General features: G+C 38.9%; 1 protein-coding gene across 1 annotated transcript in view; it reads right to left on the bottom strand.

Annotated features, from left to right (window-relative positions):
* LOC109957083 (low-density lipoprotein receptor-related protein 1B-like) overlaps window positions 1–24,577 on the bottom strand; it is a 258,584-nt gene that overhangs the window by 154,803 nt on the left and 79,204 nt on the right. The window contains 1 exon segment of the mRNA XM_020594679.1: window positions 13,209–13,346. Within this exon segment, the coding sequence (XP_020450335.1) occupies window positions 13,209–13,346 (138 nt within the window).

The raw sequence follows: 24,577 nt of genomic DNA, 5'->3' as shown, positions 1-24,577 counted from the left end.
TATGATTTTTGTACTTTGCAAAAGCTTCTTGTTTTATGACCTATAATCTCTGTAACGGAATATTATTAAATGCTGACATTTAATAATACATTTAAACATATCACTGATAAATGACTTATGCGTGCCATCTACAATAGGGCCTCATGCAAATGAGGGATAATATTTGCTATAAAAGACACTGGCAAAGAAAGAGCATGTTTGAATTATGAATTTTAAGCACAAGGATGATGTGAGACACAGCATATCAACTTGTTTTATTATTTTCTCCTAAAAGTATAATGACTGCATCTTTTAAAGGTGACTGCTGGAGTTCAGAGCGCATGCAGAAATACTGCTGTTGTTGCTGAACAAACAGATGTGTAACTGTAAATTATATAAGCCTAGCCATCCAATAATTTTTCACAGTGCAGAAAACAGATTTATAAAATGCTTGACTGTCTGAAAACTACAGATGGCTAGGCATTCACAACAGCAAGCCACATCTAATTTGCAGCCTACTGAAGTGTATTTTTCTATAATCTGATATATAAACTGAATAATTCTAGTAATTGAACAAAATTGATTTGTTTTCCCATTATGCCTGTTAAAAGGAAAAAAAAGACAGTTAAGATATGTACAGCTCAGAGGAGGTGGCATTGCCCTTTTTTAAGGGCTGTTGAGAAAGTTACATTTTTCTTAAATTCTGTCAGTACTATGGAAATTGTCATGTCAATATGTCTAGCAGAGCATATCTTGGGCTTACATGAACAATAACTAAATTTCCAGATTTCACATTATAGCGAGGGGGACCAGCCACTTGACAGCACAGCTGCAGTATGTAGAGAAGCTGAGTACACAGTATTATTACATACGGTGACACTGGATATTAAAAATTTGCTCTTGTAGTTTTATTTTTGCTTTGAGATGATAATATGACAAACCATGATAAAAATATTTGCTGAAAAATCAGTATTAAAAAAAATTATCAGCATTTGATATACTCCGGCTTCCTCCCACAGTCCACCCACATCAAGGTTAAGTGGACTGGAAACACTAAATTGCCCGTTAAGTGTGAGCGTGAATGGTCATCTCTCTCTGCGTGTAAGCCCCTGTGACCGGTGACCTCCCCAGGGTGTACCCCACCTCGATCTTGTCCAATGCTGGCTGAAGTTTGGCTCCAGATCACTGGGCCCTGGGTTCCTCCTGGGGCAGGACAATGCCTGGCCTCATGTGGCTGGAGTGTGTTGGCAGCTCCTGGATGATGAAGGCACTGATGCCACTGACTCCAATTAAGCACCTATGGGATACTACGTATCTGTGCATCTGACGCCACCAAGTACCACCACGAACTGTCCAGGAGCTCAATGACGCCCTGATCCAGGTCTGGGAGGAGATTCCCTAGGACAACATCCATTAAATCATCAGCATGCCTAGATATCATTAGGAGTGCACACAAGCACATGGTGTAAGGTTCTCTCACTGGGCTAGGACCCAAAAGGCAGATCAGGACCAAAAAGTTGCTTATAAAGATGTTATATAGTAATAAGGGCACAAGGTACAAGGAACGAAGCTGTAGCTGAGGTATCAGGAACACACGAGTGAGTCAGGCAGGCAGGAAAGTGGCAGAGGCAGGCTGGACTTCCTGAAGGTGGCAGGCAGAGGCAGGCAGGCAGAGTGGAGCTGTGGCAGGGTGGATGTAGTGGGGCTGAGGCTAGGCAGGCGACAAGAGGCACAGGTGAGTAGCGCCAGTAGAGTTGAGTTGTCACAGGCAGGAGGAGCAATAAGGTGGGAAACCGAGGACTAGAGAAACCATCCTTGACTCTGGCAATTGGGGAACACGCAACAGGTTTTCTGAGCTGGGGAGAAGGCCACAGTGGCTGGGGATTCAGGAACTCACAAGTAAGTGGACGGAGACAGGTAAGTCGCTGACTGAATAGGAACACACAGCAGGATACGCAGGGACAGAAGGCACGGCCAGTGCTGCTGAGAGTTCAGGAAATCACAGGTAAGGAGACAGAGTCAGGAATGTCGAGGATCAGTGAAAGGAGGGAGTATCGTCAGCACTGTCGAGCGTCGTAACTAATGTCAATGGAACAGCAAGAAACTGAGGGAAAGGAGGAGGTATGTAAGGGCTGTAGACCGGGAGATAATGAACTGCAGGTGAAAACAATGAAAGGTGATTGTGTACTGAGATAAAGAAGGGGCAGGTGAGGTGGCACAGGGCAGGAAAAAAGCACAATAGCAGTAGTATTATCATTGTTATTTAGTTTCTAAAGTGTAGGTCATTTCATTTAAAGTTCAACTTTAAATTTCTTTGTTCTATTTATGAATGAAAACCTACTGATGTTTAGTCTATTTAGGCAATCAAACCCACTCCACAGCATCACTTAAACAAGAAGTCACACATCTAGCAGACCACTTGAGGAGAAGTTTAGCAGCCTCTCCACATTCACACACACAGATGGCAGAGTATGAATGGTAAGTGTGCCACTGTTCCTTTGCCAGTACAAACAAGAAGCCTCACCATGAGCAAGAAAAGACTAACCCAAGGCTAACAGTCAGATTGGCCCATCTGGCCTAATTATGGCTTCCCTTTAGGGATGGTCATGGGCTTTGTCTGAACAGCCAGTCCTTCCCCAAAACTCATTCAAGGCCAGGACCAAATTAAGCTGTAAACCCAACACAGAAGGTACGCCCATGGCTGCCACAAGACCCTTTTAATGTGTGGATTTTCCTCCTCTTCAGGCCTGTATCGGTGGCTGGTATTCTCTGGGTGGCAAGAGAGACAGGACTGATTCCACAAGAATGAAAACGACACATATTCTCTGAAGTTCAAACATGTAAGTGTGTGCAAAGAATTATTATTTTTATATAAGGTGCAATGATTGTGGTGACACAATTTATTGACAAGTCTTTAAAAAGTTATTTGAGAAGCTTACGTGTGTCAGCTTTGAAGTGACATAGAGCTGTCCGGATGGTCCAGGAGGTATCATTTTCCCAAGAAACTGAGAGATAGATACATGTGCATATACATGTAGTTTTCAAAGAAATATAGACCAGTAGCTCAAACTACAGATCAAATGTGACAGTGAATGTTGTTAATCCCTCAAAGCACAATTTGCTGAGGGATTTGAGAACTGGTACACTGCCAGGCTTCTGACATGCCCTTAAATATTGGAAGAATCCTCATGGATGTGGGCGTCAAAATCTTCCAGCAAACAATAAAATTTTAATTCCAAACTCTCCTTAGGAAAAAAAGTGCTGTAATAGGATCTGATGACACCACATTGTTTCCTCATATTAGGGAAAGTAATGATATGAGCGACAATATCTTGCCAGACTGTGGAACAACAGAATAAGATGCATGAAATATTGATTGCTTGTGTCTGCTGTTGTTTGCATAGTGCGTATTGAGGCCCGGCAGTCAATTGTAACGAGTGTTACCAAGATAACAAGATTTGGAAGTTTAACTTCTCAAACAGCCAAACAACATCTGACACCAACTAATTTGAAGCTGGGTGAGTTTAATAGATGTAGTACTGATTCCTTAGAAATTATATTCAAATAAAATCATCAAATGCATCTGTTTCAAAAGCAGAAGTAAGAAATAACTATTGAAAATGACAACCTTGTCTTGGGTAGGAAAAGTAACGTAAAGCACAGCACACTGGAGTGTAGCACCAGAGAGAGGATAGTGATCACTTGACTACTTACTGCAAATGGTCCAACCATTAGAGAGACAAAACATTTAATAAATATGCTAATATTTTACAGTCTACAAGGCTGGTTGGCAGCACATTTTCAACCTACTGAGAATCACTTAAAAAAAAACTGAGCTATATTTGTGGCTAGTCATTTCGAAACAAGAGCATCACTTATCACGGGCTCTTTCACCCTGGAGAAAAGTGTTTGTTTGTTTGAGATGTCGTAATGAAAAGGTAATCAAGTGAGATAATTGAATGTTGTTCGGAAACAGAAGGTGGGTGGGAAGGTGCATGTTTGACATTGTTTATTATTCAGAGGCTTTATCATAGGAAAATAAAAGTCTATACTAATGTTTCCTGTATTTGTTTTAGTATTAGAGTGTCAGAGTCAGACAATTACAAAATAAAATAACGGTTTGTTTTTGCCAGAGAAGATGAACTGGAGAGACAACACTTTTTCATTTTCATTTAATAATGAGCTTTTTATGCTACTTTTCAGCCGGTGTACTCAAACTGCAACTATAATGCAAATCCCTAAACAGCTTAAATCGGTGTGTTCTCCACAGCAGGCGCATTGACAAGTTGTGCTATGACATGGGGATCGTTGCTGTATAAAAGTCCAGATTACCCCTATGTGGCAGAAATAGGTCCATACATTTTGGGATCAAATGCATTTGAGAGCCTGTCAGAGCAGAATGCTGGTAGAGGCAGCTGCACCTCATCACTGTAACATTCAGCAATGTTCAGAGGATTATTTTCACTGAGGATGTTCTGTTGGAGTGAATGAGACTGGCACGGGTCGATACTGAAAGTCCAATCAGATGTGTAATCACAAACAACTATGCCCTCTAGAACAGTTTATCATAATGTTTGTTTGTTCATCTTTCCCTTTTGTGTCATAAATAGACCCATCACAGATCAGAGCCAATATGTTTAATATCTATTTCAATAAACAAAAATATAATGCCTTAACTTGTCTTCAGTGTCAGGATGTACTTAAATGTAATGAGAAAGAAAAAAATGGGGGGATACATTTAAACAAAGCATCTAAACTGGTAATGAGCACAATCACATCTGTGTGTATTTCCATTTATCAGCCTCATAGATAAATTCAAATATGGAAGTGCTGCACTTTTTGGGGGGATAACCAGCATCTTAAAGAGAGAGAGGGAAATTGATGCAAATTGTTGCAGTCCACACTTATAATGGATTATATGCATCGGCACAATTGAGCCTATAAATTAATAAAATTCTAAGGGTGTCAGATAGCTCATTATAAAACATGAATCCAAATACTGTCATCACTGAAATTAGCAGGTAGAAATAATGAGCATAGGATGATATTTAGAGAATGTTTCTTCTGACCAATATTGACAGTAAATAAATACATGGTCCAAATAGTTTTAACAGTAAACATTAACCTCTGGCATGATGTTTCTTCATAAATAAGATCAGATGAAATAATACAGATTCTTCTTGAAGTTCTCTTTCAACTTTAAAGTTATTTCTATGCACATTTACCCAGTGCTTTAGAAACACTGACCCATTTAGCCCACATCCATTAAGATACACATGTTATAATGCTAATATTTCATATTACTTAAATTGAATCATTCTGTATTGTCAAGAGCTGCATACTAGGCAAGTCATATAAAAACTGCTAGCTCACATTTGACACTAATGGATGGCACGTTGTATAACACTTTCTAGAGTAGCACTCAAAGCCCTTTACAATACTTACTCATTCACACATACCAATGGCAGTAGAGCTGCCCCACAAGGCTGCCAGGAGCAACTTGTGGTTCAGTGTCTTGCCCAACAACACTTTTTCATGTGGACCAGAGAAGCCAGGGATCGAATTGGCAACCCTGCAATTAGGGGATGACCCACTCTACCGCCAGAGCCGCTCCCTTTTAACAACATTTTGTTATTAGACAGAAAACACCAAATGATGCTGGTGGCAGTTCTGCATTGTAGCTACTTAAGCTAATGCCGTTTCTCACTGAATCCTGGAGGTCTCAATTCAGAACCTTTAAGCTGACAAGATTAAAACAATAATATGCTGTACTTAATAGGGATTCTGAAATATCTTTCACTGACTATCTTTCACACTTAGAAAATGCTGAACTATGTGATAGCTACCACTGTGAAACAAATAAAAATTCCTTACATTGTTTCTATTAAAAGCATCTAAATGATAAAGTCACATTTTTAAAGCATTATAGTTCAATTTGCTCATGTGAACTGGGTTTGTTGATGATTTATTCATCGGTTGGTTCATTCCTAAACTTGACTTGAACAGTGGGATGGACTAGGTTAAAAAAATAATTTAACAATTGTAGCAGCATTTGTTGAGAACTGCAGTTCATATGCACAACACACATAAACTAAATTTAGACACAGTAGATATTAGATAGCTGATACGAAACATTGATCCCTGTCTACTCAAAAGAACACACTTCAATACTTAGCACAAAGAAAGAAATGAGAGATCAGGGAGCTGCAAACATCCCTACAGGGGGAAAACTTAAATCCTGCAGGGGTATGAAATGGAATAGTGAGCGCCAGCAATAACTGCAGCAGCTACAGCTGTATTGTGAGCAGTGAAGCAGCTCTTTTTATTGGCAATGAGAGTGTGAGCACATGCGTATCAGCTTAAACAGATCGCTATAGTTGAGTAGGTCTCTGCATATGCATCCAGTATGTGAGTCAATTGTAGCAAAAGTAATTTTTGCAGACTGACTCCAGCTGTCTGACCTAGCATTACAGGTCTGGAAAGTTAATATAGCATAAATTACCTACTGTGTTCTATTTTTGATATTCTAATCCACCTGATTTCTGTAGGACTTTTTTTATCTGCTTTTCACACTTCACCATTAACAAACTGACTGATTTTGCAGTAAATGTCAAGTAATCACAAGCTAATATTACATGACATTATTAATGATAAATGTAATGGTGTGGATCGTGCTTAGTCGGGGATAAAAAAAATACCAGAGTAGTACTTAATTAATGTGTTGTCTAAATGTCAGCAGAAGTGAAAGAAAATGTGATCTGTGTGTCATTCTCATGTTATTTGAATTAACCTTTCACTCAGGGCTAGTTAGTTGAATCTAGTAAATAAGGGTTTGTCCTGGAAATGATCTTCTTTAGACTGACAAAAACATGATGAAAAAACATTACCACAGCATGTGTGGTTCAAGGTATGATACTGTTTTAACATAGACTAAAATGAAGTATACCACAGGAACTCTCTTCACATTAGAAGGTATATTTCCATGGCACTGACCTCTGTGCTTGACAGAGTGCGCACAGCAAATGCAACAAGATAATAATTGATTATCATGTATTTTTAATGCAGATCTGTCTGCAATTACTGGTTGGAGTGTGCTGCACTACAATTTCAAAGGTAAAAGGTCAAAGTGTTTATTTGTCATATGCACAGTTAGGAAACGTGTTTCTCTGTACAATGAAATTCTTACTTTGCCATCCACATGAATGTCACACAATACAAGTGAAATATAAATTAGATGAGCAATAACACAAATCTAAATAGGCAGTAAAATCACAAATCTAAGGCAAGTGAAGGAAGCAAATAAAAATACAATGAGAGCAAAATATAATGCAGAGAGAATATATGCTACATGGGATCCATGGAGTGCAAATACTCAGCAGTGAGTGGGCAATTATGCATGTGCGAACTGAGTAGGTAAACAGTACAGATGGAATTACATGAGGTAGATCCTGAGTCAGCTGTTTAGGAGTCTGATGGCAGTTGGAAAGAAAGAGTTTTTCAGTCTAGAGGTCCTGTATTTCACACTTCAGAGCCTCCGACCGGAGGGTAGGGGTATGAACAGTCTGTGCTGGGGGTGGGTGGGATCTTTGAGGATGGAGGCAGCCTTCCTATGCACCCTGCAGTGGTAACTGCTCTGCAGAGAGGGCAGTGGAGTCCTAGTGATCTTCTCCACAGTCTTTACCACTCTCTGCGGGTGCTTGCGGTCCATAGCAGTAGTGCTGCCATACCAGACAGTGATGCAGCTGGTCAAGAAGCTCGCAATGATGCAGCTGTAGAAGTTGCTGAGTATCCTAAGCGACATGCCAAATCTCCTCAGCCTCCTCAGGAAGTCCAGCTACGATTGGGCCTTCTTGACCAGCTGTGTGGTGTTACGTGTCCAAGTGAGGTCCTCAATGATGTGGATGCCCGGTAATTTGAAGCTGCTCACCCGCACCACTTCAAGCCCCCATATGAACAATGGCCGATGAGCTCTCCTCTCCTTCCTCATGTCCACTATCATCTCCTTCATCTTTCAAACATGGCAACTCCTTCACAGAGAAGAAAGGGATGTTAAAATGAGGTGATGTCATTTGAGTTTGGTGACAAATGCTTCTCCATCATTAGCAGTAAAATCCAGAAATATCTTGCCAATTCAGGTTCTAGCAGTTTCTGACTTCTCTTTGATTTGCTAAAGGGTATTTGACAGCGGGGACAACTGTGTTGAAGGTGGAGCTGTAGTCAATGAAGAGTATCCTGATGTAGGAGTCTCCATTTTCCAGGTGAGAAAGGGAATAGTGGAGTGCAGCGGCGATGGCGTCTGAGGTGGCCCTGTTGGGCCGGTAGGCATACTGCAGAGGGTCCAGGGTGTCTGGTATACTGCTCTGAATGAATTTACATGCAACCCCCCTTTAACTGCATGCTATGCTGCCATATAAATGAGGAATGCACTGTACTGAAAACAGTTTTATCTCACGCAAACTATGATGGTTATCACCTGTATCTAAATCATAAACCTTAATATTGGTGATTATTCTGGGCATTCACACAAAAAAGCTGTGTTTACTCTTTGTGATGACACAATATGCTCAGATAAGTGCCAGTTATGATAAGCCACTGCCAAGAAATTAAGTAATGTGCCAGTAATGTGAAAACAGCATATTTATGGCACATATATGACAATGCATGCATAGCAAAGCATATTATACATAACATATTTTGATGACAAAACCATTTAGTCTATTCACCGCCACTATTATAGTATATGGGAAATCGAAGTCAGAAAAAGCAACACTAAGAATGACATTCAATTTAAAGGAGCTCAGATATTTCAAGCAGAAAAAAAATAAACTGAATGAGGACCTAATGGTGATCAAATGCCATAATTTGATGCATTATGACAAACTGCTGTGGATATTAACAGTAAATGAAGTGTAAAGCTAAATATAAATGGCTTTTATCACACTTATGTAATTTCCCATGCTATACAGTACATTCTGTGTATAATCAAGGCTGCATTGCTGACAGTGTGATAGAGCTGGCATCAATCTATCAGTGATCTGTGATGACACTGTTGTAAATGTGCAATCTTGAAACAGTCTCCAGCGAGATCCCATCACTTCTTCAAAAGGAAAAATGCAAACCCAAGAGCTTAGTACTGACTAATATATCCATTTATACTTAATTACTTTATCGTCACAGCAAAAACCGACACTTTAACTGATAAAAATGAAGATAGTGACTGTGATATTAACCAGAATGATTTCCAGTATAGAGTAACAGTACTGTACATGAGCTGGGTTAGAACTAATAGCGCCACTTTCAGTTGAATAGATTTTGGCACAAGAATAAAAACATTCGACTAAATGGTTTGAGCAGACAAGGATTAAGCCCAGATTAAGATTTCATTTTTATATTTTAGGAGAGACCTCGTGCCAAACCATATGGGTTCACAAAGTCCCCAAAATTAGTTTCTAAGCAGCTCCAGGCTGTTGCTTTTTTCACCATGTTCATTTGGAAGACAGTTGTTTGTTTTCACTTTATGGAACTGCCCTAAAGATACCAGATGAAGCTGAGTTGTATTTATCTAAGTTTGACATTTGTCTTCCTCTATGCAAGCAAATGAGACTTCAAAGATCCCACAGCACAGCCATGAGCATACGATTAAGAATGGGCAAGTTTCCTGAAGGTGAATGAAAAGAATTTTGTGGTTTTCCATCTGGGCACCTTCATATCAAGGCCTCTTGGGATGTTCAGCATGTATATTCATAAGAGGGGAGCAGGAACAGGAGGGGGAAAAAGTTTTGTAAGAGACCCAGATGGTTGCCTAAAACTTGTATTTGGTGACCTCAATTTCTCTTGCCTCCCAATGAGTTTATTCTGCCCATGTGGGACTAAGTATACAGGGTAGAGTATGTGTTGCTGAGTGAAGCACAAGGTCAGTGCCACACAGAATCAGACCAAAAATGTGTTAGTTTGTTAACATGAAGTCTAAAATGTAAAGAATGCAAACCAATGAAATCTTAAAGGAATTTAGAACATAGAGGTGCCATGCTGCCTTTCAGTGACAAGGTATGTGGATCCCACAGCAGTGGGAAGACCAGGCAACAAAGATGAGCCCAATATAGATAAATCAGTAAAAAGAAAAGTAAAATATCTTAAGGCTTATACAAGTCTGTAGCAAGGTTATTTAACAGGACTGATCAAGTGAATTCAAAAGTAAATGGAAAGTTATGGAGTTACAGCTGACATAAATATAAAGAGCATAGTTAAAAATCCAGTCCTGTCTGCTTTTTAGCAAAAGCAAATGAAAGGTTTGCTCAAATTTAGGACTCAGTCCAAGTTGCTTATGATTTAATGCAATGCATCAGCACATGTTTAAGGTTTTAAAATGTTACTTGACTGAAAGCTGTAGGAAGCTGATGTTTATATGTACCCAAAACAATTAATAAAAATGTAAGAGTCCTCAGTTTATATTGGAAATATTTGAACATTTTCCAGACAGATTTTCCAACTTGGCAATCAATTTAGAGAAAACTATTATGCAAGGTAAATACTTCAGTGCAACAGAGAGTTGTCCTTAGTATGAGAAAAAAAATCATTAAATATGCAATAGAGCTCCTGTTTGTTAGTCATAGACTTTAAAATACCTGGCATTCTAACCCTGACATTCTGAACAAAAAATTTTAAATGCAAAGTAGTACTTCCAAATTAAGCTGATAAATAAAGAAGCATATGTGCTTCTAGATTTATTGGCATTTCATCTGTGGCTCTATCCTTCATTTAACTGCTCTGCATTTGCAGTTGGAGAGAAAAACAACATTTTTATGTGGAACTGTGGTTTATAAATCTACTTTAAACTTCAGATTCATTTGTGAAAAAGACCAAACAAATTAAGCCAGTGAATGTGTAGACAAGTGTATTTATACATTTTTTTTTAACTGTGTGAGAACAATATATTAGAATTGTGTCTAATCAGCTTCCTGTTGAGGGGCTCGATATAGAAAGAATAATCAACAAGCTGCAAGTAGTATGGCTATAGTTTTATGGCTATATTATTTTAGGATGTGTAATTAGTACTGCTGTAAGTGTAAAGGAGTCCTTCCCATGAACATATCACATATAAAGTTGAATGTCGTGCCTAACATAGCAGCTCATCATTTAGGTTTTTAGCGCCATCTCCTTCCAGCATCGGTGGATTACCTGCTATTTTTCTGCCTGTGTTGGCACAGTGTTGCAGTATGGCACAAGGGACAATTTTCTCCCAGGTGGCATTTTGAATTTTCATTAATCTAGGCATGATACAGTAAATGCGGTATTTGAACCAGGCTTGCAGACCTCATTTGCTGTTTAGTTGGATGAATAGGCCATAAGGTATTCAAGATCACTATATCCTCTAATTGTCTTCAACTGTAAAAAGACAGAGAGAGAAGAAAAAGAAGAAAGCATTTTACTTGGCAAAACTCAGTAGCTGCCAATATCTTCTGGAGACCTTCCTGAGCAACAGTAGCAACATTCCAGACAGGTTCATCTTGCTGGACAGGCTAATCGAATAACTAGCTACTGTAACTTGCTGCTGATGAAACTGGGATCATCACTGTCTGGTAAGACTCATGGCGGTGGAATGTTTGTTCATATCAACAAGTAATGATGCCTGAATGTTGTGGCTGTGTACAAGCACAGATCTCTGCTTGTGGATGTTACGACGGTGAAATGCCAGTCATACCGAGGGAGCTGGCCTCTGTGGTTATTGTTGTGGTCTTGCAAATGGTGTACAGCGGCATGAGTGGTCAACAAACAGCACACCCCAATGGTTTTTGTCATCACTGCTGGTGATTTCAATCATGCAAATTTACAGACTGTTTTGTTGACAGCACATTTGCTGTGAGAGAAGAAAATACAACAGACCTTGTTGCCATCCATATTCAGTGTTACTGTAACACCATATTATATTTGTATGTATTAATTTGTATGCAAACTTTTTATTTTAGTCAACATTTTTTATTTTTTACACCTGTTTGTTTTGCAATCATTCTTAAAGTTGGTTTTATGCTACACCAGGGTCAATCACAAACACTTTGTTTCCCTGTATATATGTATATGTCATTCATATGTATATTCATGACAATAAACCTGAACCTGCAACAATTTAGCAGATTTGGGAAGTAGAGCTGTATTATCAAATTTATAATATCACAGTTGCATTACACCCTCTGAACCACAGGCCTCCATTCTGCCCAAAGGCAGGCTGTGTAAACATAGCATTTATCCTAGGCTTATCCATTTTCGGTGATCTATAAACTTAAAAGGCATTTTATTTAACCAACATGACTGTATTGCACCCTGTTGCAATGTCTACCCACTTCAATCAATATTGATTTAATTCCTTTCTCTTGTATATCAAGTAAATCCATCACTGTAGACATCAGTATAGGGAGTGAAATACTGGGGCAATAGTTGCCTGTTCTGTGCCAATGTGTTTTTGTACTTTTCCCAGCTTTGAGTCAGAGGCTGCCATTTCTTTGCACCTCACACTCAGTCAGAGACACAGCCCAGCATGACTTTAACTGTCTTACAGGTCAAAAATAAAGCTGTGGTTTCTGCCAGACAGGGGATACTACTGTGCCAAAACTACAGCAATCACGAGGCAAACGTTTCCTTATCACAGAAGCCAGGTGTCCATAACAGCTTGCTATAGTTGCTAAGAATGTGAACAACATCAAAAACTTGTGTACAGTAACACCAGGTGCTACCGTCCTGCTGTGTGTCATGCTTGCTCTGACAGAATGATGGGAAGTCACCTTGGCTTCCAGTATAACCACAAATTTAGAGCCTTCCATCATGAATTTGCATTTTCATTACCAAACACCATTTATTAAGGGCTGACATTAGACGTAACAAAGAATAGAATAAATTAAATAGTGTTTATGTGTGTAAATGTGAAAGTGACCCTTAAACTCTGATAATAGTGGAAAATGCACACTTTATCTTACATTTATTTGAGTGAAGTTTGGAATCAAAGCTCTTATGCAAAGCAGATTAACTGTAAATAAAAGTACAAACATTTTCCACACATCTGCATTTTACAAATTCCATATAAATTTAAAGGGTAAATTAAAATGTACAATATTAATAATCCAAATAAGATGAGTATGATCTCATTAATTATCATAATAGCGAGATTACTTATTAATGTATGTATTCTAAACCCAAGGCAGAAAAAAGGGGGATATGAAAACACCATTAACCCTTACCTCTACAGTGAACTCCTTCATCATAGCCATCTTCACAGTCTCTGGCCCCATTGCAGAGTTTGTTGAAATGAATACATTTTTTTGTCCCAATACACTGTATGTGATTGAGGGGACATCTGATCACCACCTCCTGTGCACCTGAAGAGGGGAAAAATGAAAATAATTTATGTACTGTCTCAGTTTACTGCAAAGCCAAATGAGCTTTAAAAAGTTTTTTTTTTTCCCCCATAATGTGGAGTTGCACTTGCAAAGGCAGATCATGAGACCATATGTGGAAAAAGAAATACTTAATAGGTTGTTTGCATATGACATCACATCACTGTGCTGCTGTGGGTCAAACTGCAGATGGAGGGCAGGAAGTGATTTTCTACAGCAGCACTATCACAAGCTCTCAAAATGCTTATAGTTTATAGATTATCATTTATGGATAATCAAATTGATCACACTGACAAAGCATGAGAAGCTTTTACTGAATACCCAAAGACAGTGGCAGGGTACCCACTCTTTTTCAGAAGTCGGTACAATTTTTCAGAACATTTCCAGTGACATGAGGATGTGAAATCAAATGGGGATCACGTCCTAGACTAACAAGTTCCTCTATGTGGAATATGTCTCTTTAAAATCCTGTGTATTAATTTTGATGACACTTTATCTGTATAACTAGTCCTTAGGTGCTTTATGACTGATTGATTATTGATGACTGTTGCACTCTCCCAAACACACAGTGTATGACTGTTATTATCCTACAATAAATGTTTGAGCTTTACTCTCTGCAGCTTTTCTTGTGTCTGAACAACCCTGAGTTGTTCATAAGCAGGGGAAATGCAAGATATTTACCGAAAAACACCGGTAGTGTGTCCAAGTGTGTTCCCCAGCCAAGATGTTTTCCCCCGGTTAAAACTGTTTCCTTTAATGCCCCCTTCAGTGGTTAGGGCTAGGATAAGTTTAGGTTCATTAAGGGGAAACATGTTGATGGGGGAACACACTCTGACGCAACAATTGGCTTGCAAGCCTTCGTCTAGGGCCACGAGGAGCAGAACCGGCTAATAATGCTCCTGTGTGCAGCCAGCTAACTGCTACCCTGCAATGAGTTGCAGTGACTTCTCCATCCTGTTTCACAATGATCTGACGTCTTTAGCGGCGTGTCACTGGACCTTTGAGAATGGTTAACCTAGGTGAAGTAAACAACTGTAATATTAATTTGAAGGGGGTACTGTGCATTGAATGCCTGTTACTAGGTTAATCCACAGGACTGTAGACGCACAGCATGTATATTTATAGGACAATAATGTATGCCTCAGTAGCAGGCAAGTCAGTTCAGCTCAGTCACTCCTCCTGATACTGTAACATACAGTCGAACATTGTGTATGTCTGTGTATGATTTGTGTAATGTTCTGTGTATACCTTTTTCTTGTACTATCATTTAAACTAGAACAACACAGACTTTACGCCGTCTCTTCACCTTCCGTTTTTTCACCTTCTGCCCTCCATCTGAGTTTTGCACATTGTAATAGTGATGAGATTGCAAACAACCTACTGTCATAATCATTTTGACAAACATGTGTTTTTGCTGGTAAAGACATATTTTCCAGTATTTCCTGAGTGCCTACTAAAGTGCTGATACTATATGACCTCTTTTATACAGTAAGAGGAGGAAGAACCTATATGCAAATGTATTTATATTTCACAGCATTATTCTTTACACACAACAGATGTTCGCCCCACTGCTTTGCAGTCACACTGGTGAGGTCCTGTAACAAACAGCCTAATTCCCCCCACCAGTGGAGAGCAGCTGTTTAAGGATTCATGAGGCACACAGGTGACCCTCATTCATGTGGCATGCACAAGAGCATAAAACACAGCTGACCACTGCGCCAGCATTGTAAATGTGTCACATCTCCACCTTAACTACATTGATATCAATTACCAATGTGCTGTTGCAGCCACTTAATAGGAAGATTTATCACCAATGTGATGGGATTTGTAAAAAAAAAAAAAAAAAACCCTGGAGTTCTCCCACTCCTGAGAATTCACATCCCAGCACAGTTGGACCATCTTGGCTGGGCAACGTATTCACAGCATCCATTTCTACTTTGCAAGATAATTAATGCCACAATTAATGTGGGTATTAAAAAGAAGGCTGTCATCTTGTGGTGATTTACAAAAGGGCTATGTGGTCAGTAGGCTTATGTCTGTATTGACAGAATAATCACTCAGGTTAGATTCTCCTACCAACATTTCATTATCTAAAAAGAGTGGCACAAGATCTTCTTTAATGAATCTGCCTTAGCTAGCTCCTCAAGCCCCAGTGATTCACATTATTTTTATGCCACATTTAGGTAAGTCAAATATAAGTGACCTTGTCTCTGAGAGTTCACATTTCATACCTGAGCAAACTGCTGGGCTCCAGAATGTGTTAAAAGCATCACCTTTTTTCATTTCTCTTTCAGACCCTTTTGGGATGGACCTTGATATATACATTACATTATATTGTGGTATAAATCATTTATTAATTGTCTTTATACTGCAGTGATAATAATTCTAAATGATGGTGGGGGTTGAAACTATATGACAAATCTCAAAGTGTACAAAAAATGTTCACTCACTAAAGAGAAGGGACTCTGTCACAGAACATTCAGCCCAGTGCCACACCACAACACACATCCATTTAGCAAATGTGCTATTTAACACACAGCTGTAAGGGTCTCTGACAACACAACAGTGTTGTCAGCCTCTCCCCTTGCTTTCTCGCCACATGGGTTCTAATTTAATGTGATAAGGGGAGGGATGGTGCATGAATATTCAGAGGCTCTCATCTGTCATGCAGGAGTACACAGATGGTCTCTCAACGGCTGAGGTGCTCAGAATTCCTCTGTGAATTCCCAAACTACCACGTTATGTTGGATGATCGCGCAAAGTAGAATGTCCACGATCGTACACCATACGATCCTCCAAAAGCCGGAGCTTCTATCGCCATACATTCCCTACGTGTATAATCAGTTCATATGGCCCAGGGAGGTTGGATAAAGCAAGTCATCTAAAAACTTCAAAACTGTGTACACAAACTGTAGAAGAAGTGATTCCTTTGTTTTGTAACCAAGCCTTTAAACTTGAGCACAAAAGGTCACACTTGCCAAATAGAAATACAAGTTTTTGTTTTTGGTTGTTTGTTTTTTCAAAATTTTTCAAAATGCACAAACCAGTGTTGCTTGTCTCTCAGTTTACTTGTTTGTTTGTTTTTTTGTTTGTTTTTCACCACATATGCAGCTAACCACAATCAATACCAATTCAATGCTGTCATTTCAACATTGAAAAATACGTATGAACTCTGATTCAGTGTTTGTCTTTTCAACAGTAAAAAGAGCAAAGAATTATCAGCACTGATTCAATATTATTCAGCCTTGACTATTCTACTGTACTTTGACAAAAAATGATTTCTTAACAGTGAATCAATGTCATCTTATCCCTCAATAATCAACCTCAACCAAGATTACGAGTCTGGTGGAATTTCAACATTGAATCAATGTCACCTTGCTATCACTGGTAATTCTAGATACAGCAGCAGATTTGTATTCATTATGTGTATATACGTTTTTACATTTTAGGACGTTAATTAAAAAATTGTGCTGCTATTTGCCTACTTTGAGTTGTGACTGAGGAGAAATCAGCTGGGCCAAACTAATACCTCTGTTTAATGTAAAATGAGGGGCTTCTAGGGGGAATTTTCAACAGCTATGTTCATTATGATAATCATGTTAATCTGAGCCACTACCAGTTTGTGTGGAATAATGAATTCCTAAAAGAAAATTAGAGATAATCAGCAGGGGAAGCTCCTTGAACTTCTTCTTATAGAGGGATTCATTATATTCCTAAAAAATAACAATTTCCTTTTCTTAATTTAAGGTTAAAGTTGACAGCTAAGTAGCATCCTGATGTTTGACTTAGGCAACACCAATCTAGTAGTACAGTATCAGGCTTTTCTATGGTGAATCCTACTATTCTAATAACAATAATTACTTAATACACACAATTTTTCAACACTAACCTTATTATTATTCACACATATACCTCTAATCTAATCATAACTACAATGGCAGTGTAAAATCATTGTGATAGATCTAAATCGGTCCATCTGTGGTGAAGTCATTATTGCCATCATGCTTAGAGCTTGAAGATGTCTAAATTTTAATACAGCTGGGCTCTGTGACATTGTGGATTCACTTGAATAATGGATTGAAAGCAATTATATATTTATTACTGCCTTCATATCTCAAAGTTAAACAGTCTTTGAAAAAATTCTGGAGGCCTCCAATGGCAACAAAGTGGTTAAAACCCAGGCGGATCAAATATAACGGGTTAAACAAGGCCAGAGTATACTAACATCACAGCCACAGCTTTTCCAAAGGCACAGTGGTCTTAACACAAAGGGCTCTTTAAAAAGAATTATTTTCCTGTGTGACCTTTACATCCTTGGCATTTGAGATGATATACTCAGCCAAAAGGGGTCATTTTGCTTTGTCTGACCCGAGACATAGACGCGATATTTTCCACAAGAACCTCCAAGGACTGAGATACTACACAGACAGTGAAAGAAACAAACTAAATATACTGTAATAGAAATAAATGTTTGACGTTCAATACAGTTAAAGAAAGATGTTGCCTTAACGTAACTGACAATGTACAGTATAGCCCTTGCCCTCTTGAAGAGTGAGTAGTCATTTGATTCCCAACTAATCACATGGAGCTACAGGGAAGCAGCCTGTAGCACAGTATGAATTGGACAACTCCATAGTGGGAAAATGTGTATGCATTTGCACGTATGTGGATACGCGTGACCAGCATTGGCGATGCTCTGCCAGGCCTGTACAGCAGCCATCTTCATGCATGTGTCAGTAGCTTTACACCTTCAGTCTGGTCTTTGTTAAGAAGAAGCAGCTTTATTTTATTGTCACATGTACAACGAAATTTTGTTTGGAGCCGAGGGCCCTGGGCTGCTGCGTGCATATGCACCATCATCATGGGCAACTTGGGGGTTCAGTGTCTTGCCCAAGGACACTTCAACATGTGGACTGCAGGCACTGAGACTTGAAAATCCAACATTTCGGTTGAGAGATGACTGCTCTAACCACTGCACCACTGTCGCCCCAAATGTGAAACGCAGTGTGACTTGGAATGAGACCAAATGGACTCGCCCAATCAAGTGCATTCCTCTGTTCTTAAAACAGTCCGAATTTACAAAACATCCTAAGGCTTAAAGTAACCCCAGAGTGTCCGACTTAGGGGCATGCCAGTACTAACTGATTGTTCTAAGAGGACTTTGATGTTATAAACATTGTTGTTTAAGTTGCCATCCTAGAGTTTTGAGACTATTTACTTATATCCGGAGTTAGCACAGGCCGGCTACATGTAGCTACTCTATCAGTGAAGCAGTGGGGTTCACACAACCTCCAGCTAATTTTTGCATGTGGCCTATGAGAGGCTGGGTGTCCAGCTCAAAAGACAAAATGTAAAAAAAAAAACCTCTGGAGTTACTGGATGGTGAATTCCTCCTCTTTTAGCAGAGGCAAGCTGTCTTCCACCATCTCCAGGGAGAGATGGTAAATAAAACAATGTGGACATGATACGCCAACATGTGGTGTAAGTATAATTAAGAAGACAGACCTACTAACAGTGGAATGCTGAATGAATATACCAATATCTTACTGTATGTCATCATAAATGTGTGATTTGCACTGTGTGCATTACATCTAGAAGCCAGCATTCCTACAGATACAAAGGGTTATTCAACAACAACAGCAAAAGCCCTTTTTGCCTGTTTGTCTTGATGTCAAAATCATACAGTTCATCCTTCTTTATTATACTAAAATAAAAAAAAATGTGATTTGCTCTTGGTTTCGCTAAAAATCGACCACCTTAGAATGCAAATCAATATCATTTATTATGTGTTATTTGCACTGGGTCCAGTAAACGAGAGCAGAATCAAAAATATTTTGTGTACAAAGTTTTGTACACAATGTTTTATGTGGAATAGCTTACTGGCTGTAAATTATGATGAGCATTCAATCAAATCTTTTTGAAAGAGAGAAAAAATGTCACCACTGCACAGTGGAACACAGCCAGGTTTTGACACTAGTGGCATCCTGATTCTACTATATAATACAGAATCAATACATCAGTCAGCAGTGAGGAATGAAAAGCCTCGGGACAATGCAGTAGGGCTGCACTTCAGAACCACTATACAAAACACACCATACAAAACAGGCCAATTTATTATTATTTTGAGAACACAGAGATAATAAGTCAATAGAGATACTTTTGTGACTAACCATTATGCAGATCTTATAATCTGATTGTTCTGGGACCAGCTTCAAATGAATTATACATACTGTATATTGGAGTCAAAAAGGATAAAACCAATATACCCTGCAAAGAATGATTTCATTAGGAGCATAACTACAGAGCCATATTTAATGCTGGCATTTTTTCATTAGGGATATAAATACACAAGCATGATAATCTCATCATTGGTGCATTAATATTTCTAATGTATCGGTTTGCCTGAACAGAATACATGTTTATTATGTCATCATGTTGTCATGCTGAATTCACACAGAGTCATTGCATTGCCAGCCCTAACCCATGCACTGTATTTGGTGTTGCAAGCTGTAAGGTCTTTAACATACAGTAATTTTTATAGCAAATAGTCAAACAAACACATAGCGTATAAACTTAAACATGATATTACCTTTAGATACACCCTGCAGGGAGATTTGGAGTGGTGATTAAAGGATAAGTCTTGATTTGTCTTGCTATCCCTCTGTCCCAGCTTTCACACTAAAGACTCCCACTTGATTTGTGTAACTCACACTGCTGACGCCTCATATTACATTCAGATGAGCTTAATGTACTGTATTTTTGTACAAAGTGAGAACTGTGGATTTTGTCCCCCATCGCTTACACTGAAATTGCTTTAGGAAAGGATCTTTTACTTATCTTTGTGGACAGGATAAACAACTGCAGCAACCATAAGCCTTTCAATTCACGGGCATATCAGCATTGTTTTAAGAATAAAAGACAACTTTTCCTTTGTGAAGACGGCCTTTACAAGAAAAAGAATCACACAGGTCATTTATTCACTTTGAATGTGTTCATTTATCAGTGATCAGTGAACTGAACAGATCAGTTTGTAACTAAAGAACATAAACGTGAGCATTGTTAACATGAGTGGCGAAGGCTTCTTTAACTTGATTTATGATATTGCTAATAGTCTGTGAGCTGAAGAAAGCCATTACCCATCTTCTGAGTCAAACTAGTCAGAGCGTAGAGCGAATTGTGTGAAGCTCAATCCTATCCTATAATCCTGTAACGCTCTACTGCGTTCACAAGCTAGTCGCTAACGTTGTCTGTCTGCTGTCTGGTGCTAAAATTGTGTATGGGTTGATCAGTTTGAGTGACTCCTTAAACAATTCTATTTTTTACCCAAACGATGGACTAAATTTAAAGCAAATACAGTAGCTACTGTGCCTAAACCAAACTAAACAGGTACCAACCATAGCTAGTGATTGAGGCACCAAATCAGAACACATTTGAATCAGTTATTTCCTAAGGCAATGAGAAAGAGTGAGTTTGGAGGATGTGTAATTCATATATTGCAGTACTTTCCGCACTGAGGGTAACAGTGACAAGTGTAAATAAGCTACCTATACATTTCAATATAATAACAATATATTCTACAGTTATAATTTCTGTTTAATTAAAGTGGATATCAGCTAGGTGTGCTGATTAGTTGTTTTGCTGTTATTACTGCCAAGGTTTGGACACATGTGTGATCAAGACAGGAAAGGGAACAATTCAAAATGTGGCTTTTGTATGTGGATAACAATCCAATCTAACCATGTGTCTTTCAAATAAAATGAAGGAGCTCCTATATCCACTGGCCTTGGATGACTCCATTAAGTTATATAGTTTAATAAAAAGTCTTGACCTTTGCTTTTATTTGTATTTCACAATATGTAATGAGTTTCGGGGAATAAATTGCTGAGTTGCATAGTGTAAATCCATTGATCTTAAGTAAATAAGTCATTTTGGGGGGTGCTGTAAAGCATCTTTAATGAGGACCATGGTGAGGGTACGATACACAAAGTGAAGGGGCGGGCATATCTTTCTCTAAATATCTGCTGGCAGTAAAGCAGCTCCCCTGAAATAATAATTGGACTATGACCGTGTTTATAGAGTAGCTATATGCAAAGGCACTAGCTCGGCCTTTTCACTATCTGTTAGACTATCCATTATTCATGATTAATAAATAAATAAATGCCAATGTCACTGATTCATGCTCATTGAGAGTCAAGTCCTGGCTACTGTATAACTGAGAAGAACAGCACTTATCACAGTGATGTTACAAATTGTCTTATTGGGTGTCGGGTAAGTACGTGTCAGTGCGTTTGATCGAAGTTAAAGCTCATATCACTGTGATGATGCTTTGTTCTCTGCTGCCGCAGCAGGGAGATAATGTAGGCTTTAGTACTTAAATGTCACAGTGGTTCCATGACAGTAAACACGTCAAGTTTATAAAATATGCTCCTTTCTTTGGTTTTTCAGGTGACAAGCTGGGACACTGTCCTTTTCAATACTTGTACTAGGAGGGAAAACAAAAAGGAAAATGTGTCGGTGCAGCTTAACTGTTCAGAAGGATGCTGTGAGACCAAAGACAGAGCGGTAAAGTGCTCTTCCCACTGCATCACTTCTGACACGGGTGAGACTTGGTGCCGGTGCAGACTGTCACTCATTTCCCGCTGATGGTTGTGCCTAACACAAATACTCAAACACACTAAAATGTGTTAAACACAAGGTTTTCAGCAAGTAATGAATCCAAGTAAATGATATACTAAAGGCATAGAGGATAACTTTTCTTTTTATACCACTATCACATTTTGACAGAAGAAACTGTCTTAATCACAAAGATTTATGAAAGCATAGAGTGCCTTCATGGGAATGGATGTTTCCAAGCACAGAGACACACACATACACAAAATATTTGTTATGCCTGTTCCCCACCTACTGAAACTACTGGTAAAACAGATGGCACAAGCCTGAGGAAGTGTACTTAAGATCTTTTCCAAATGTAGAGAGAGGGAGGGAGAGGAATAGTAAATTAAAAGTTTGATTTCAAAGCCTTATTCCTTCTGCTGTGAAAGAACTGCTGATTACGATGCCTGCAAACATCATATGTGTGTGGCAGGTTAAATATATTGATAGCAAAGGACAATGTGCTGCATTTGATCTCAAATCAAAGATACGTATCAGGCAGAGAACTGAGGAATTGAACATGAGATCCAATGAACTCTAGCTCCACTAACGCTATGACATATTAAGAGTTGTACAGATAGTGTGATGACAGCATGTGAGCATTCAACTTGGCTAGATGAATATAACAGAAGACAGCAATGTGAAAGTAGAATCATGCGGTTATTGTGGTCTTGTGGACATTAAAAGTCTAGTACTGTCAGTGAATGGCTCACAATATGCCAAAGTAGTGCTTGGACATAACATAGAGCATTCGTAATAGCAGCCTGTTTGGGGATTTTTTTTTTTTTTGATGAGTCAACATAAGGGCTCCATTTCAGCATGGAAGGAGAATAGGAGAGGAAGGAAAATAAACATTACATAATGCAAAAGGCTCTGTCCTTCAGCTCAATAACAAGGTGCTACGCTACATTACCCCCTAAACCTCCAGCCTACTAGCGCCAAATCTCATGGGAGCCAGACACATTTGTGATACATTTATTTCAGTATGGGACTTGCCAGATATAATTCCCTGATGTTGATAGGCAGCCTAGAATACACTGACTATAGTTTCTGCAGCTTCATCCCTAGACAGAGGAACCAAATATCCTTTGCACTTCTAAGCAGTCGCTATCCAGGATTGAAATGGGAATGTGGGTTTTAATATCTAAAAGGTGTGCGTCACAATCCGAATTCAGTTTATTTAGCTGTGATTGCCAAAGGATCTCATTGTCCCAACATGCAGCCAAAACATCATTCAAACATAAAGCTGTTATATACCAACTAGAGGTGTGACGATGCACTTGGCTCACAAGATGAGATGATACACAATATTGGGTTCACAAGAATGAGACCAATCATGTACTGGGGACGGTCAGGACGTGGACACCCATGGGAAGAAAATCTTTGTTTATCTTGTTACCCTGAGCATTTGCTGTCGAATATGGGCCACAGTTAACACACTACAACGATGCACCATGCATTTTCATTAGTACTAGGTGTTAAACATATTTTTTATCTATCAGTGCAGACACACTGGTAGAATTGGGGCTAAGGTAGAGTAGACTATGTTAGCAGCAGGGCTAACCAAAACACAACAGAAACTCAGGGGCTGGTAACGTGAATGAAGCCACTCTTGTTACAACGTTGCCGTATCACATCTACAACTTTCCCCCTGCATCCCCTCATCCCCAACCAACGCAGCCCCATATGTTAAAACACAGCAGGGAGCTGCGCTTTTGCCGGACTAATGTGAATATACCATCCACACTCTGTCATACTGGCTGCTGCTCTGATTCTCTAATGCACCAATATTGCGATACAGCTTTTTTTAATATTGTGGGATCTCATGGCACACCCTTAATACCAACCCTATCACCAGACTAGAGCAAATAAGGGAGAATTCTACAGAACCCAAAATTAACATTTTTGTAAAAGTGGTGGTTTCTACAATAACTGTACAAAATAACAACAGTTAAGGTTGACTCCTAAGTATAAATACATAGAAGATGTTATGCCAAAATACTATTATTATTTTCGAGTGGTGTGTACAAGAATTCAGTCAGCAGCACAATCATGAAATAAACACACTGCACTGAATTTTCTAGTTTTCATTAGCCGAGGACCAGTATGCCGAGACAAGGAGAGTATGAAGGACCCTCAGCTGTATGAAGAAACACGCAGGTATATTGATATCTGCGAGGGCAGATGAGCACTGGAACTAACAATTAGCAGGAACCAACAACAAGTATGACCCACGTACGGAATGAGACAAGTGATTTGCTACAGAGGTTAATAGTTTTTGAGGGATTGGATCTGAAACTGAACACAATTGGAGACATTGAACAACATTATCATGAATCGGACGATGACTTTGACCCTGAAAAAAACTTTCTTAAGAACTCTGAAAATAACTGCAAGTATTACACGGATGAGCAGTTTAACAGCAATGTTAAGACTGAAAACAAATTATCATTAATTCACTTTAATAGCAGAACTTTATACGCAAACTTTCAGAGTATAAAACATTATCTTAGTAGTCTGACACATTCTTTTAATATAATTGCTATTTCTGAAACTTGGAT

The sequence above is a fragment of the Monopterus albus genome, unplaced genomic scaffold, assembly GCF_001952655.1.
Source record: "Monopterus albus unplaced genomic scaffold, M_albus_1.0 scaffold24.1, whole genome shotgun sequence".
In the NCBI taxonomy this organism is placed as follows: Eukaryota; Metazoa; Chordata; class Actinopteri; order Synbranchiformes; family Synbranchidae; genus Monopterus; species Monopterus albus.
The sequence above is the reverse complement of the archived record's forward strand: the minus strand, read 5'-3'. Positions and strand labels throughout refer to the sequence as shown.